This window comes from Megalobrama amblycephala, linkage group LG14, assembly GCF_018812025.1.
Source record: "Megalobrama amblycephala isolate DHTTF-2021 linkage group LG14, ASM1881202v1, whole genome shotgun sequence".
NCBI lineage: Eukaryota > Metazoa > Chordata > Actinopteri > Cypriniformes > Xenocyprididae > Megalobrama > Megalobrama amblycephala.
In genome coordinates, this window is record NC_063057.1 from 40,753,028 (window position 1) to 40,768,671 (window position 15,644).

Sequence of the window (15,644 nt, forward strand, 5' to 3'; positions counted from 1 at the left end):
TAACTTTCAGCAGAAACTTTATTACAACATCAGCAACTACCTCAACATGAAAATATAGAATTGAGCAGATAAATCTTAGAGAAAACCTGAATCTTGATTGGATGTTACAGGGACAGATGATCATGTGTGTGCTTATCTGGTGGAGAGAGGCTGAAGAAATGCTGCAATCAAAGGCTCTTAGTGAGTACACTACAGAAATTAATATTAAATCTTAAGTTGTAGTTTATGATTCTTGATGTCTGTTCATTTGCTGCAGAGCTTTTGTGATGGAGTAGGGCCTGCAAGGCAAGGTGACTGCAGGGAAAACCTGAAACCAAATAAAATCATTTTGTTACTTTTAATACAGAAATCAAATGACAATTGTACTGTTAAAATGACTGCTTTTAAATTATGTTTGTTCATTTTTACAGGATCTGAAATGTCCAGAGACTGGTGTGAGCACTGAGGGTAGGAGAGCCATGGATGAGAACCCTCCATCACTCCACCTTCCCTTATTGCCTCATTTGGCCCTGATGTTGCTGTGGCCTCTTCATCCTTCAGAGAGCCCAGAGCCAGCTTAGGGATACAAGGAAAAGGCCAAAAAGACCTGGAGGACATAATCAGAGAGATGGAGGAGAGGGAAGTGGAGAAAGAGCTGGAAGCAGCTGAGAGGGAGGTGAGACGAATGGAGAGAAATGGAGGAGAAGGAGGAACGAAGAGAGAACGAGAACGCGAAGCGAGAGAAAGAGAAGACCGATGGCATCAGGAAGCAAGTGAAAGAAAGGAAAGGAGAGAGAAGGAGACAAAGGAAAGGGAGGAAAGATGCCAGCACCTCCTTGAAATAACTGCAAAAAAAAAAAGTTAAATAAATTACGAAGACTAAAGCATCTTCTGACCATTTACGTATTTGGGTTTGTGTAAAGAACAAATATGTTTTAAAATAGAATTAAATTTATTATTAATATAAAATATTATTTATTATAGCTCTATATATAAGAGGCAGAGAAGAATGTCCGAGTGTCTTTGGAAGCTCGGTACACGATTTGGAGGGCTGTGGATTCTCACCTCGAGCAACCTCTTGCGAGGAGCGGCGAGGAAGGATATTTGCGTGGTGGCAGTACGCGAAAGGAAACAAAGACGTGTAGGTGGAAAAAGTTGCCATTGTGCACAGCTAGGTTGAAGATGTGTGGGCAGAGGACCTGTCTGCGCCAGCTGAGGATGTGCGTGCAAGGGAGCTGCGTGTGCAGAGAGAGAGGCTCGTGCCTGACACGGAAAGGGATGTGGACGGCTTTGAACATGGCTCGTCAAGCATCCGGCCTGCCTTAAAGCAGAAGTTTTTACTACTGATTTGGCTCTGCCGATTGCCTGCATCCCAGTATCGGTTTACTGATGTCTTAGTGTGTGCCCTTGTGCATGTGTATGCCCGGTTTTCGTTTTGCAGAGGCTCTGGATCATTGACAGCAGTGACTCAGATTGCCCAGGGTCCTTGAAGAAGCACCTGCCAATGCCTTGACCGTCCTTCCAGGATAAAGTATTAAAAGGTTGTTGGTAAATATGCTTTTTTTTGCAAGTTTGCTGGGAGACACTAGTAACAAAGAAACTATATATTTCACTTTTAAGTAACATCATTCCTTCTTTTTATCATTTCAGAGAAGCCGAAAGAAAAGGGCGGGGTGAGAGCCGTGAGAGAATGACGTGAGGCCAGTGACGTGATTGCTAAGAAACGTGACACTATGCACTGCACCTGAGAGGTGCACTGCACTCACAGAGGAGCTCCAGAAGCAGTGTTACCAGATTGGAAATGTCCAATTATCATACCAGAAGCTCAAAATGATCATATTTGGAAGAAAATTATCGTACACGACTTTTTAGTTATAGGTAAATGAACTAAATTAACAACTAATGATTTTTACAGCAGAAAGAATCAATACTGAACTAACTTAAAGGGTTAGTTCACCCAAAAATGAAAATTCTGTCATTTATTACTCACCCTCATGCCGTTCCACACCCGCAAGACCTTCGTTAATCTTCAGAACACAAATTAAGATATTTTAGTTGAAATCCGATGGCTCCGTGAGGCCTCCATAGGGAGCAATGACATTTCCTCTCTCAAGATCCATTAATGGTACTTAAAAACATATTTAAATCAGGTTCATGTGAGTACAGTGGTTCAATATTAATATTATAAAGCGAACGAAGAATATTTTTGGTGCGCCAAAAAAACAAAATACACGACTTATATAGTGATAGGCCGAATTTCAAAACACTGCTTCAGGTAAGAATCTGAGCATTATGAATCAGTGTGTCGAATCAGCAGCTGTTCGGAGCGCCAAAGTCACATGATTTCAGCAGTTAGGGAGGTTCGACACGTGATCTGAATCATGATTCGATACGCTGATTCATAATGCTCCAATGCTTCCTGAAGCAGTGTTTTGAAATCGGCCGTCACTAAATAAGTCGTTATTTTGGCGCACTAAAAATATCGTACAAATACGATAATTATCGTATGTCTGGCAACACTGTCCAGAAGCACAAAGGGAGTAGCGACGAACATTGAAGGATGAGAGAGGACCAGGCCTGGACGGACTTTGTTTTATTATGTTTGTGTGTGCGGCAGTCGTTTGTGAAGGACTGCCCACTTTTTACTTTCATTGTGCGTTTTTTATTTTATATTATTATTAAAGTCTGTTTGGACGTTCGCCGGTTCCCGCCTCCTTCCCTGATCTATTAACCGTGTTACAATTTTGTTGAATGAATATATGAACAAAAGAAAGAACAGAGCTTTTGCTTCTAAACAAACAAAACATTTTATTCAGAGAAAACATGGATTGCTCGAAAATTCCGTCAAGCGTTGTGCTATAAGTGACAGAAAATACTGTCAATGGCAAACGAAAGAGTTTGTAACACTTCACATAAATCTAGCATGGAGGTTACACCAATTATTGGGGTAAAACAGGCCCATTTCAGAAAGGTAAATGGGACTTGTCTGTGAAACCAGGGGTAGTTTACACCTGACATTGAGCTTTTATCTGTATCCATACAATCCTTTTATTTATCAATGGAGTTTCCACAGCTATTTGTTACGCTTGTCTACATTCAACCGAAAGCTAATGCTTGACAATGCAAAATCGAGTTATTGTTAAAGGTGCCCTAGAACTTTTTTTTAAAAGATGTAATATAAGTCTAAGGTGTCCCCTGAATGTGTCTGTGAAGTTTCAGCTCAAATACCCCATAGATTTTTTTTAATTAATTTTTTTTAACTGCCTATTTTGGGGCATAATTAGAAATGAGCGGATTCAGGGTGTGTGGCCCTTTAAATCTCGTGCTGTACGCCCCAAGAGCTCGCACTTGCCTTAAACAACATAAAAAAAAGTTCAAACAGCTAATATAACCCTCAAAATGGATCTTTACAAATTGTTCGTCATGCAGCATGTCTAATCGCGTAAGTACAGTGTTTATTTTGATGTTTACATTGATTCTGAATGAATTTGAGGCTGTGCTCCGTGGCTAACGGCTAATGCTACACTGTTGGAGAGATTTATAAAGAATGAAGTTGTGTTTATGAATTATACAGACTGCAAGTGTTTAAAAATGAAAATAGCGACGGCTCTTGTTTCCGTGAATACAGTAATAAACGATGGTAACTTTAACCACATTTAACAGTACATTAGCAACATGCTAACGAAACATTTAGAAAGAGTTTACAAATATCACTAAAAATATCATGTTATCATGAATCATGTCAGTTATTATTGCTCCATCTGCCATTTTTTGCTATTGTCCTTGCTTGCTTACCTTGTCTGTTGATTCAGTTCTGCACATCCAGACGTTCTGCCCTTGTCTAATGCCTTTCATAATGTTGGGAACATGGGCTGGCCTATGCAAATATTGGGGTCGTAACTGTTACGTAACATGTTATGTTGAGATTCGCCTGTTCTTCGGAGGTCTTTTAAACAAATGAGATTTATATAAGAAGGAGGAAGCAATGGAGTTTGAGACTCACTGTATGTCATTTCCATGAACTGAACTCTTGTTATTTAACTATGCCGTTAATGAAAGTTATCATGAGCCTTGTTTGATGTTTAAAGCAGATGTCTTAACAAATGTCAGTAGACCGGGAAGATTTTAAATGAGCAGTTCATTCGTAAATACATAAGATCGCTGTGGAAATACAAACCGGAAGTCAAAAGACAACGAGCGCAGCGCTGAAAAGGGGCGGGGCTACATAAGGTCTATAGATCTGTAAAGGGAGCATAAAAATATTTTGGTAAGTATTATACTTAAAGAAGTGGTTGATTATGATTTCACTTTAACTTTAGTGTGTAATGTTGCTGTAAGAGCATGAACAACATCTGCAAAGTTACGACACTCAAAGTTCAAAGCAAAGAGAGATATTTTCTTTTAAAGAATTCGCTGTTTAAGGACTACAACAAACGGCTGGTAGGGACTACAAGGCTTCTTCCCAGGTTACTGACATCACTTAACCCTATAATTTACATAAACCCCGCCCCGAGAACACGCAACAAAGGGGGTGGGCCCATGTTACTGCATTACAGTATGTAACACAAATGGAACACCATGACATAAAAACAAGAGGCCAACTTAAGTTATAACCATAATTAAACTAAACTATACTTGTTCTGTAGGATCTTACAACAGTTCCCACACGAAACGAATTTATAGATCAGCATGACAGAATATGCTAATCAATGACTTTAGATAGTTAACTCCACATCAACTACATAAATTCATCAACTAACCGTTCACAAACGTCCTGTTGCATTCTACATGTTGTCACTTCTTCTTGAGTCTCTCCATCATCAAAACGCTGAACAGTTTCTGACATTTTCAGTGAGACTGCATGAGGTAAACAGCGCTGCTAACAGGAGCTCCTGAAACTCCTCTTCTTGAGAGCAGCGGCTCATTTGCATTTAAAGGGACACACAAAAATGGAGCATTTTTGCTCAACCTAAAAAAATGACAATTTTAACATGCTATCACATACACACTCTGGGGACATCAGAAACTTATTTCACATCTTGTAAAAGTGGCATTATATGACCTCTTTAATCAAATAACTCTATACAGTCCAAATTATGTTGAGGTGTGGCCACGTGGTACATTGACTACAAGAAAAAAAAAAGAATTTAAAATAAAATGTTAATTGTCAAATAATGTGCGCAGGGAAAAAAAGTTGAGCCACGGTGGTGTGAATATAGCTTTGCTTTTCTTTGATACATATTTTTTGGTGCCATTTTACAATGCTGAGCCATTGAAAAATCTTTCTACTACAACAAAACAACAAAAAGATGCATGACTTCTTATATGTATCTGTAAGTGTGATGGCAACAATTTTTTATTTTATTTTTTTTAAAATTACACTGATTACAATTCAATCTTTCCTTTTTGTAAACCTCTTGCCACACTCAGAACTTTGTAAATTTAATTTTGGAATGATTAAGCAAATGACGTTTCATGTCTCTTGGATACGTGAAACACATCCTACATCGAGGACACTTGAAAGGCTTCTCTCCAGGTGTGAACCCTCGCATGAACCTCAAGACTTCCTTTACTTGCAAAACTCTTTCCACACTGAGGGCAGGTGAAAGGCTTCTCTGCCAGTGTGAACTCTCAAGTGGATCTCAAGGGTTGATTTGTGTTTGAAAGGCTTTCCACAGTAATTGCACATGAAAGGCTTCTCTCCGATGTGAGTTATTACATGATTCTTAAGGTGACTCTCGTCTGTGAAACTCATTCCACACTGATGACACATAAAACTGTTTACTCTTGAGTGAATCCTTGTGTGGCGATTAAGGGATATTCCTAATCTGAAACTCTTTCCACACTGATCACATGTGAATGGCTTTTCTCCAGTGTGAACTCTCATGTGGCCATGAAGGGTTGCTTTTTGTTTAAAACTCTGTCTACATAGAGGGCATGTGAAAGGCTTCTCTCCAGTATGAATTGTCATGTGGCATTTAAGACTTGCCTTTCGAATGAAACTTTGTCCACACTGTTGGCAGGCAAAAGGCATCTCTCCGGTGTGGATTCTCATGTGGATTTTAAGGCTTGCTTTTGTAGTGAAGCTTTTTCCACACTGTTGGCAGGTGAATTGGCTCTCTCCATTGTGAATTCTCATGTGGACTGTCAGGTTTTCATTTTGTCTGAAACGCTTTCCACACTGTTTGCAGGTGAACAAGCTCTTCTCTAGTGTGAATTCCCATGTGTCTGTTCAAGGATTGCTTTACGATTGAAACTCTTTCCACACTGTTGGCAGGTGAAAGGCTTCTCTCCAGTGTGAATTATCATGTGGACTTTCAAGGCTTACTTTTTTAATAAAACTCTTTTCCACACTGAGAGGCAGGAAAAAGGCTTCTCTCCAGTGTGAATTTTCATGTGGGCGCCAAGATTTCTGTTTTGTTTGAAACTCTTTCCACATTGTTGACAGGTGTACGGCCTCTCTCCAGTGTGAACTCTCATGTGGTCTTTCAGGCTTCCCTTTCCATTGAAAGACTTTCCGCACTGTTGGCACGCAAAATATCCCTCTCTAGTGTGAATTCTTATGTGTCTGTTAAGGACTCCTTTTTCATTGAAACTCTTTCCACAATGTTGGCAGATGAAAGGCTTCTCTCCAGTGTGAACTCTCATGTGGATTACAAGGTGTACTTTTTGAGTGAAACTCTTTCCACACTGTTGGCAGGAAAAAGGCTTCTCTCCGGTGTGAATTCTCATGTGGTCTTTAAGACTTCTATTTCGATTGAAACACTTTCCACACTGGTTGCAGGCAAATGGCTTCCCTCTGGTATGAATTTTCATGTGGATTTTAAGACTTCTGTTTCGTTCGAAATTCTTTCCACACTGTTGGCATGTGAAGTGATTTCTAGTTGCTGGCTTTTGAGCGGTTTTTTGAGACAAAGTATTTTTCGTCTGTGAGCATCTAAATGATTTTTCTCCAAACATGAAATCTTGATGTTTCTCATACTGATCTTTATCTTCAGTTTCATTCAGTTCTTGGCCCTCCTCTTTCAGGAACATCATGTCTAAGTCGAAAACAGGCAAATGACACCAGTTTATTAGACCAAAGTAACAGACATAAAATCAACAACATGAATGCTAGATCCACACACAATAACTCTCATAATCTATTATTAATATTGTTAACTCATAGTTTTCTTTAGGACATTAACCCCAGGTTTTATAGACAAAGCTTAAGATGGTCCCAGAGTATAACTCATCTTTGAGCTGTTTCAACTGAAAGCAGCTTTCACTGACAATATGTCAATGTCATTGTTTTGTCTCAAGATGCACACCAGTAATGTTTTTCCTGAGGCACATTCATGAAAGATACTTAAATATCCTAATTGAACTAAGGCCTAATCCTAGCTTAATCTAAGCCCTGTCTGTTAAACCGGTCCTAAGAGATTTAATCAAAGACTCGATAGTTACTTAGAAAAGAACTCAAAAAAAAAAAAAAAAAAAAAAAGCACAATATTACATTCATATTTTCCTTTAAACAGTCATATTTTAAAATCTTATTAAAAAGTTATTACTAAATCCCAGACTTAATAAAAACCCAGATGGACTATTGATGACTTCTGAGTAGGAAAGAAAACCTGATAGAGATTTTTCTGTTTAGTTGGCTTGAAATTCATTAAAAATACATTTCCCTTTCGAATATGGAATCCTATTCTCAAGCGAAAGTGGGACGCGCTTTTGGACAGAATGCTGGTTGACTGCCTCGTTTACACCGTCAGTGAAATGTGACCCAATTCCGATTTTTTGATCATATATGACACATAACATGTTCCATGAGCATGTTAAAGGGTTAGTTCACCCAAAAATGAAAATTCTGTCATTTATTACTCACCCTCATGCCGTTCCACACCCGTAAGACCTTCATTAATCTTCGGAACACAAATTAAGATATTTTAGTTCAAATCCGATGGCTCCGTGAGGCCTTCATAGGGAGTAATGTCACTTCCTCTCTCAAGATCGATAAAGGTACTAAAAACATATTTAAATCAGTTCATGTGAGTACAGTGGTTCAATATTAATATTATAAACCGACGAGAATATTTTTGGTGCGGCAAAAAAACAAAATAACGACTTATTTAGTGATGGCCGATTTCAAAACACTACTTCAGGAAGCATCGAAGCGTTATGAATCAGTGTATCGAATCATGAATCGGATCGCGGTTCAAACCCTTAGCTGCGCGTCACCCCACGTCACTCCCGGATAACTGAAAATGGGCAAAGAGGCGGGGAGGTGGTTTGAGCTGATGTGACTGGTTGCTGAAACCACACCCGCCTAGCTCGACGTGACCATGTTAGCAGCAAAGGAGCTATCTATCTAGATACTATCTAAAATATTAATGAAGATAAGTTTTATCATCAGAACGTTCTTAAAGTTTACTGTCAATCTACGGTGTTTCTTTAAGATATAGATCCTCCAACACCAGTAGTGTTGGTTGTGCAAATAACAACATGGAAAATCAAATGGGACTTCATACCTTTATAATGAAATAGAGATCGCGAGATGAATCCAATCCGTGGCACTTGGGTAAAATATGAGTGTCCATTGCAAAACAAAAAAACATTTCACATTTCTTCTGAATGATCTGCTCTCTGTCATCGTTCTTCAAGAAAGGATGCAATCTGAGCAGCGTTTATGTTGTAAAACTGTATACGATCGTATCTAACAAACAAATGAGCCCGTGTCCAAAGTATATTTTTTTCAAAATAGTGCAGCAGTTTTTGTTATAATATCCAAGCAGTGCTGTTGGATTTTGATATCCTCCCGCCATTGTCATTGTAGTAAATCTCACAACCAAAACATTCAGCCAATGCCACGATCCAACAACGTGTGTTCTGTCTCTTCCGCATGCATGCACATCTACACAGACACACATCAGTCTCGAATATTATGCAGCAAGCCATATTTTATAATTGTATAAAATAATCGAGAAAAAAAGCACAAAAACGGCTGAGATGCCAAATTCAGCGGCATCTGAGGTAACATGACGGCTCACAGACAGCAGCGCAATCTACCTGTCACTCAAGTGACCATGCCCTTAATTATGCAGAACTTTAAGGCTTAATATAATTTAAACGGATAAGTTATAAAAAAATTCACCCCCCTCAGAGTTGTCATGAAGGGCAAAAATAGCAGTATAGACCAAAACCAAAATTTGAACCAACTTGTAAACATGTTTTTTTCTGCTATAAACTTGGCCAATTTAACATGGGACTCTATGAGATTCTGCTCTTCCGCATTGGAAGTTACTTCCGCATTGGCTTCACGAGAGAAAGGGGGAGGTTGCCGCTTGGGAACAGCATGAGGGTGAGTAATAAATGACAGAATTTTCATTTTTGGGTGAACTAACCCTTTAACAGGGAAAAAAACGCATGCATTCAGATATTTCGATTCCAGATTTTTAATTTGAATTTAATATTTTGCCACGATTTTATTATTTTAAACTGAGAAATAGGTTTAAAAACCTGTAAAGAACTACTGCTATATGTATTATTTTGTTTGCATGATGGTATCAGGCTGAAAGGTGATGTTATTTGCAGGTGATGATAAAGCATTTATTGTTAATAATAGCCTAATGTTGGTGTTATTTATTGCTATTACTTTTTTGGCTAAGATAAAATATATTTATATGAATAAAAATAATTTTTGTTTTGTTTTTGCACACAAAAATAATTCTCATTACTTCATAAAATCGAGATTTTTATTTTAAGCATTTAAATACACATAAGTACTAGCAAAACAATGCATAGTTTGTAAAATAGACACTGATGTCTATGGAAACACAAATAGTAAATATACGACATGTTTTAATCATATCAGATACACATTGTGTAAATTACTATAAAGCTTACTCTGTTTTTACTCTGTTCACTGACCACTTTCATGTATTTTGGGAGAAGTGGATCAATTTACGCGTTGTAAATCTGATTGTTGTTTAAACTAACATTGCTGTATATGCAGTTCATTAAAAAGTTACTGTTCATTATTTGCTCACCAAAGACCCTTTACATGAAGAACAAAGGCAGATGGCGGCATTAAAGGTACAATTTGTAAGATATTCGCAGTAAAATATCCAAAAACCACTAGGCTAGTGTTATATATTTTGTCCAGCTGATTACCAACAATATCTCTAATGTTTTCAACTACTTGTAAATCATGAGAAAATTCCCATTCTAAACAGTGACACGGGGCAGTGCAGTCGCCTGTCATTGACGTCAGTTACCCTTTGTTACCGCATTTACTGACGTAGAAACCACATGACAACAGCGTCGTGGACAAATGCGGAAGTAGTGTCTAGCGTCCAGCAAACCACTAGCTTGCTTCAAGCAGTTCCTTATTTACTTCTTGCACGTTTTATGGTGGATTGTGTTACTTATTTATGGAACATAATTACTGTTTACCATCTGCCACTGGTTCTGTCGACAAGGACAGCTCCTGTAAACGTAAGCGTACGGGCCAACCAAACGACCTAAGAGTTTGGGACAAGAGGAGAGAAAGAGCAAGGATCAATATCGGTGTTGCATTTTCTAGATGGAGAGAGCTTCGCGACAAACTTCACCTAGAAAGAGATGCCGATCTCGCTTGTGTTTTACTCGACAGGTGAGTTGTTTTGATTCGTATCTTTACAGAAAACGTATGCCATTATAACGATCAACACGATTAGTATTATGGAGCATACACACCAAACGCGGGGCATCGGGTCTCTAGACCCGAGCGAGGACGCGTCTGATCCATAGTTTATACATTTATAAAACTTTACCTCATCCGTTAAATCCATGATTTATCTTTCCGTCTGATTGATGGACGTCAGCGGTTGGGTAGAAGACAACAAATCCCATCATTCCACGCACCTTCTTAGCGTCATCAAACCACGCGATTGTTATTGTTTTGGTAGTGCGCCCTCTAGTGGCAGGTCCTACAAATTGTACCTTTAACTCTATCAAGCTGTGTCAGCAGAAGAATTGTTTTATTATAGGCTGCTGTTTTTGACATATGACTCATTTATTGCTTGATTCAATATTCACATTTACACGATTTAAGTTCAGGAAATTTAGTATGATTATATTTCATTAGTAGACTGTGTTTTTGAGGCTTTGAATATTGCTAACTTCTATGTGCATCACACAAAAGAGTATAAATATAACAGCATTTACTGCATTTCTTTCTTTAAAAAAGAAGCATTTATAGACCAGTGTTTTCAATCAGTCAGCAGTTTGATACAATGAGTGCTTTTGAGACGGATGGGGGGGAAAAAAAGGTCTTATAAATCACAAATGTAAAGTTGATCAGTCACATTTAATGGATTGGTTTAATACTCTTGCACAATTGAGTGATAAAAATCAATGGTTTTATTGTTTTCAGTTCAGAAGTAGTTATTAGGTTTAATGTTACATAATTGTTTTGTTTAGGTTTTATCTATATTCTTCCTGCGTTTTAGTCTTGGACTAAGCTTTAAGCCTTGTCTGTGAAACCAGGGGAAAGACTTAATATTTATGATCATGTGATCTGAACATGTCTGACCAGCTCCGTGTTGAATAAAACCACTTTAATTCATTTGATATTCTTCAAAAATATCACTCATTTCTGTAGAGCTGGACATTTTAATAAGGATCAAATGACTGAGTTGAGCTTTGAAAATGAAACCAACCTGTTTGTTCCTCAGTATCTTCTTGTTTCAGACTGAATGTTTCTTCAATCTTCATTTCTTCACTCTCCTCTTTAATAAACGCCATATTTATAATAGTAATAAACCCAAACTAAATCTCTGGGTGTGTCTCAATCAGCTCTAGTTCAGTAGTTCAGTGTACTGGGAAGAGAGTCAGTCAGAGTTAATGGATTTAAATCACCTGATTAGACTAAAAACACGCAAAACTAGAACACAAATCATATTGAACATTTATATTCAGGTATTTAAATGATTTGTAGATGACACTGTTTTGAATCGAGGGCTTTGAATCATTTTCAGACACAACTGGTTCAATAATTAAAGGTTTTCGAGTTTAAACTCAGTTTCTCTCATCACTACTTACAACAACTTTACTGTTACTTTTGCTTTACTTAACGTTACACAAAACAGATAAAGTATTACAATGCTAAATTCAATATAAATTACTAATTTTACATCGTTTCTAAAAAAAATATAGAATTGCCTAGACGAATTGGATTATTTCAAACACTAGATGGATAAAACACAAACCTTCTTCTTCAGTCGAATCACAACAGAGCGCGGCGCAGCCTTATGACGTCATGTCACCGTACCAAAATAAAAGCCCTGTTCACACACTGCTGTCTTAAAATCACAGAAGTGCAATATTAAATACATGTCAGAGAAATTTAGATTTAAATCCTTAGAGAAATGCATATTTAAATACATGTTATCCAGTGATGTGATGAAAATATTAATAACTACAATGGGTGAGAGATGTTGTGTAAAAGGCAAATGTTATAACCATTTGTACCAGATTTATATGACATTGAAAAATGTGATTAATGCCTAAAATAAAATGTTAAATAGAGTGTTGAGTTCATATATGTCAGTATTAAAATGCATAGTTAGTGCGTTTAACTGTTTCTTGCATATTTTATTTATTTATTTATTTTTGTTCGGCCTGTGACAGTTTTTAAATGTGCTTTAGAAATAAACCGAACTTGAACTTGTTTATATTCAGTGGTCCTAATAAGTTAATTTGATATTAAAATACCTAATAAATATATATATATATATATATATATATATATATATATATATATATATATATATATATATATATAATGTCACCTTTCAAGAAGAAGATAGTGTGTGAGTTGCTGCCTATTAAGTTATTCAAATCACTTAGCAATGAGTGAACACAGACACAATTCAGCTGAAATCTGCAGTTTCTAAAAAAAAAATTAACATTTTAATTCATTCATTAATTATTTTACAGGAAATCTAGAGCTTTAGACCCACATGAAAAGGATAGGATGGGTGAAGATGTTAGATCATGCTGACCTCCAGCCAATTCCCAAAATGTTAAAGGGTTAGTTCACCCAAATGGTACATTTCTGTCATTAAGTACTCACCCCCATGAGCTTTGTTCATCTTCAGAACACAAATTAAGGTATTTTTGATGAAATCCGAGGGTTTCTGAACCACAAATAGTCATTGCACCTTTTGAGGTTTTATCAAGTTGATTTGGGCATTGACACTATTTGCATGGATTGCCTCAGATCATTGTATTGATGTATTGCTTTTATCTGTATGACCATAAATGATAACAGCGTTTTTGTTTTTTAAACAAAGCATTAAGACATGTTAAACTGGGTCCCATAAACACAGTCAAGCCTAGAAAAAACCCACTGAACCACTGACACTGACATTGTTGCAAGCAAACATGGGAGTATAACAAGGTCCATGAACAAGAACTATGGACCATGCTGGCAAGGAGAAGACCCTCCAAAAAATATCAGCAGTAAGACTGCAAAGACCTCCACAGGTTCCAGAAAGTAGCAAAATGACTGCCTTTCTCCATCCGCAGCACTGGCTTAGCTGTGATGAGATTGATTTTGCATCTTTCTTGCCTGATGGAGAAAGGGTGTGGCCACAAGATTTATTCTTTTTGAAGTCACATTAAAAGGAAAGATTATAAGGACAAGCTATGTGTAGCTCACAAAAAAAACTGGTTAAAAAGGCAACAGATGAGGAGACTAAAGGAAGAGTTTCTTCCTTGAATAGCATAATAAAAGTGCTTCAGAAGAAATTTATCATTTCAATCCTCTCTTCTTAAAAGTCTGGATGATGTTCCCTGGGAGATCTTTCAGAGAATCCAAAAGAAGAAAAAGTCAGTGTTTTGCGAAAACTTGAAGCAATTTGCAACTATGCTGCACTTCTACTCTCCACAAGCCTATGACTATGTGTGAGAAGTTTCTCTCTGCTTTGTCTCATCCTAAGACCATACGAAAATAGTACAGTAGCATCTATGCAGATCCTGAATTTACTGTTGCTTCATTCACAGCTTTAAATAGTCAAGTTGCTGAGCAGAAGAAATTCAGAAAGGACTCAGTTTGCTCACTGATGATGGATGAAATGTACATTCATAAGCAAATTGAGTTTGGCAGAGTTGACATCGGTGAGATTGAAAATGTTGTGGCAACACAAGCACTGGTCCTCAAGGTTGTTGCAATCAGCGAGTCTTGGAAGATTCCCATTGCTTACTTTCTTATCAACAGCATGACAGGGCCAGAGAGAGCAAACATCATCAGAGAGAGCCTTGTTAGGCTTCATGCAATCAGAGTTAGGGTCGTCTCCTTGTGGTGTGATGGACCCTCCCAAAACTTAGCAATGATCAGGGAGCTTGGTGCTAACTTGGGCATCATGGACATGTGACCTTACTTTCTCCATCCTGAGGATCACACACAAAAAGTCCACGTGGATCCATGTCACATGCTTATGCCTCTTCGGATTTCGGCCACATTCAGTGGCGAAATCAGAAAATGAAGGTCAATATCATCACACAAGCTCTTCAGCAGCAGTGTGGCTGATGCCCTTGAGTATTGTGAGGAGGAGCAGAAGTATCCCCAGTTCAGTGGATTTGCAGACACAGTTCAATTCCTGCGCACAATTGATGCGGCCTTTGATGTCCTAAACAGCCGCAACCCACTTGGCAAAGGACACAAAGCACCCATCAAGCCAACCACTAAACACCATGCTAAGGGTATTTTAGAAGAAACAGAGTCACTTCTCCGTGGACTCAAAATGAAAGGAAGAGACAACTCACTTGTACATGTGCATTGCACACAGAAAAAGACACCATGTATGGTTTCATTGATTGTGGCAGAAGTGTGATGGGCATATACGAAGACTTGGTTCAGCAGCCAGCTGCTGCATGCTGATACCTTCTGACCTACAAATTCAGTTTTTTTTCTCTGCGGTCAGAACGCGTGGAGGTTACAACAAGCCCAATGTAAGGCAGTTCCGAGGGGCATACAAGCACCTCCTTGTAGGGCACCAGGTGAAAAGGGGCACAGGCAACGGTCTTCTTCGCAACAACACAACCATCCTTGATTCAACAACTGCGACTGTGAACATTGCTCAAAAAAGATAAAAAAGAGAAGGTCACTTGTATGCCTTGCTCACAAGCACTGACCTGAGATGACTTGGTGCATTGTTTCATTACTTTGAAGGACAGAGGTGGCCTACAGAAACCATCTCCAGGCATCACTGCAGTTTTCCAAGCTACAGAAAGATGCTTTCAGCGGCTTCGAAAAACCAATGCGGGAAGGGCTCCACTGAGAAGAGGAATTGTATGTTTGTACCATGTTATATGTTCCCACTCTTGGCCTGCACCTTGTCCTGGTGAGTGGGCTTTTAACCACACTGTTTAAAAAAAAAAATCCTAATTTTACAGAAAGTAACTGATTTTTTTACGATCATTTTCTTTTATTTTAAATTATACTCAAAACTCTGTAAAATTACAAACAAAATTTGTAAATTAACAACTCGGCTGTTATTTTAAGTATTATGACATGAATGAAAAATGACAGTAATTCACATTTTTTTTTTACAGAAAATTTACTGTATTTTTTATACAGTATTTTTTCTGTTTTTCGTAAATTATAAACAAATGTATGTAAAATTACAAAAACAATCAGT

At 37.8% G+C, this 15,644-nt stretch overlaps 1 protein-coding gene across 1 annotated transcript; it reads right to left on the minus strand.

Annotated features, from left to right (window-relative positions):
- Positions 1–5,045: 5,045 nt before the first annotated feature.
- On the minus strand, positions 5,046–12,259 carry LOC125244487 (gastrula zinc finger protein XlCGF8.2DB-like). The gene is made up of 5 exons (XM_048154564.1): positions 12,210–12,259; positions 11,661–11,819; positions 6,352–7,019; positions 5,969–6,160; positions 5,046–5,105 (listed from the first exon to the last, which is right to left on the minus strand). Exons 2-5 carry the CDS (start codon positions 11,743–11,745, stop codon positions 5,046–5,048), a joined length of 1,005 nt encoding a protein of 334 aa, XP_048010521.1. The 5' UTR covers positions 11,746–11,819; positions 12,210–12,259.
- Between the last annotated feature and the right edge of the window lie 3,385 nt (positions 12,260–15,644).

Coding starts and splice junctions, on each gene's coding strand:
- LOC125244487 (XM_048154564.1), bottom strand. CDS start 11,745: ATGGCGTTTATTAAAGAGGAGAGTGAAGAAATGAAGATTGAAGAAACA. Junction 7,020..11,660: donor AGATACTGAGGAACAAACAG/GTTGGTTTCATT, acceptor TTTTCGACTTAG/ACATGATGTTCCTGAAAGAG. Junction 5,106..5,968: donor GACAAAGTTTCATTCGAAAG/GCAAGTCTTAAA, acceptor TTTTTCTTGTAG/TCAATGTACCACGTGGCCAC.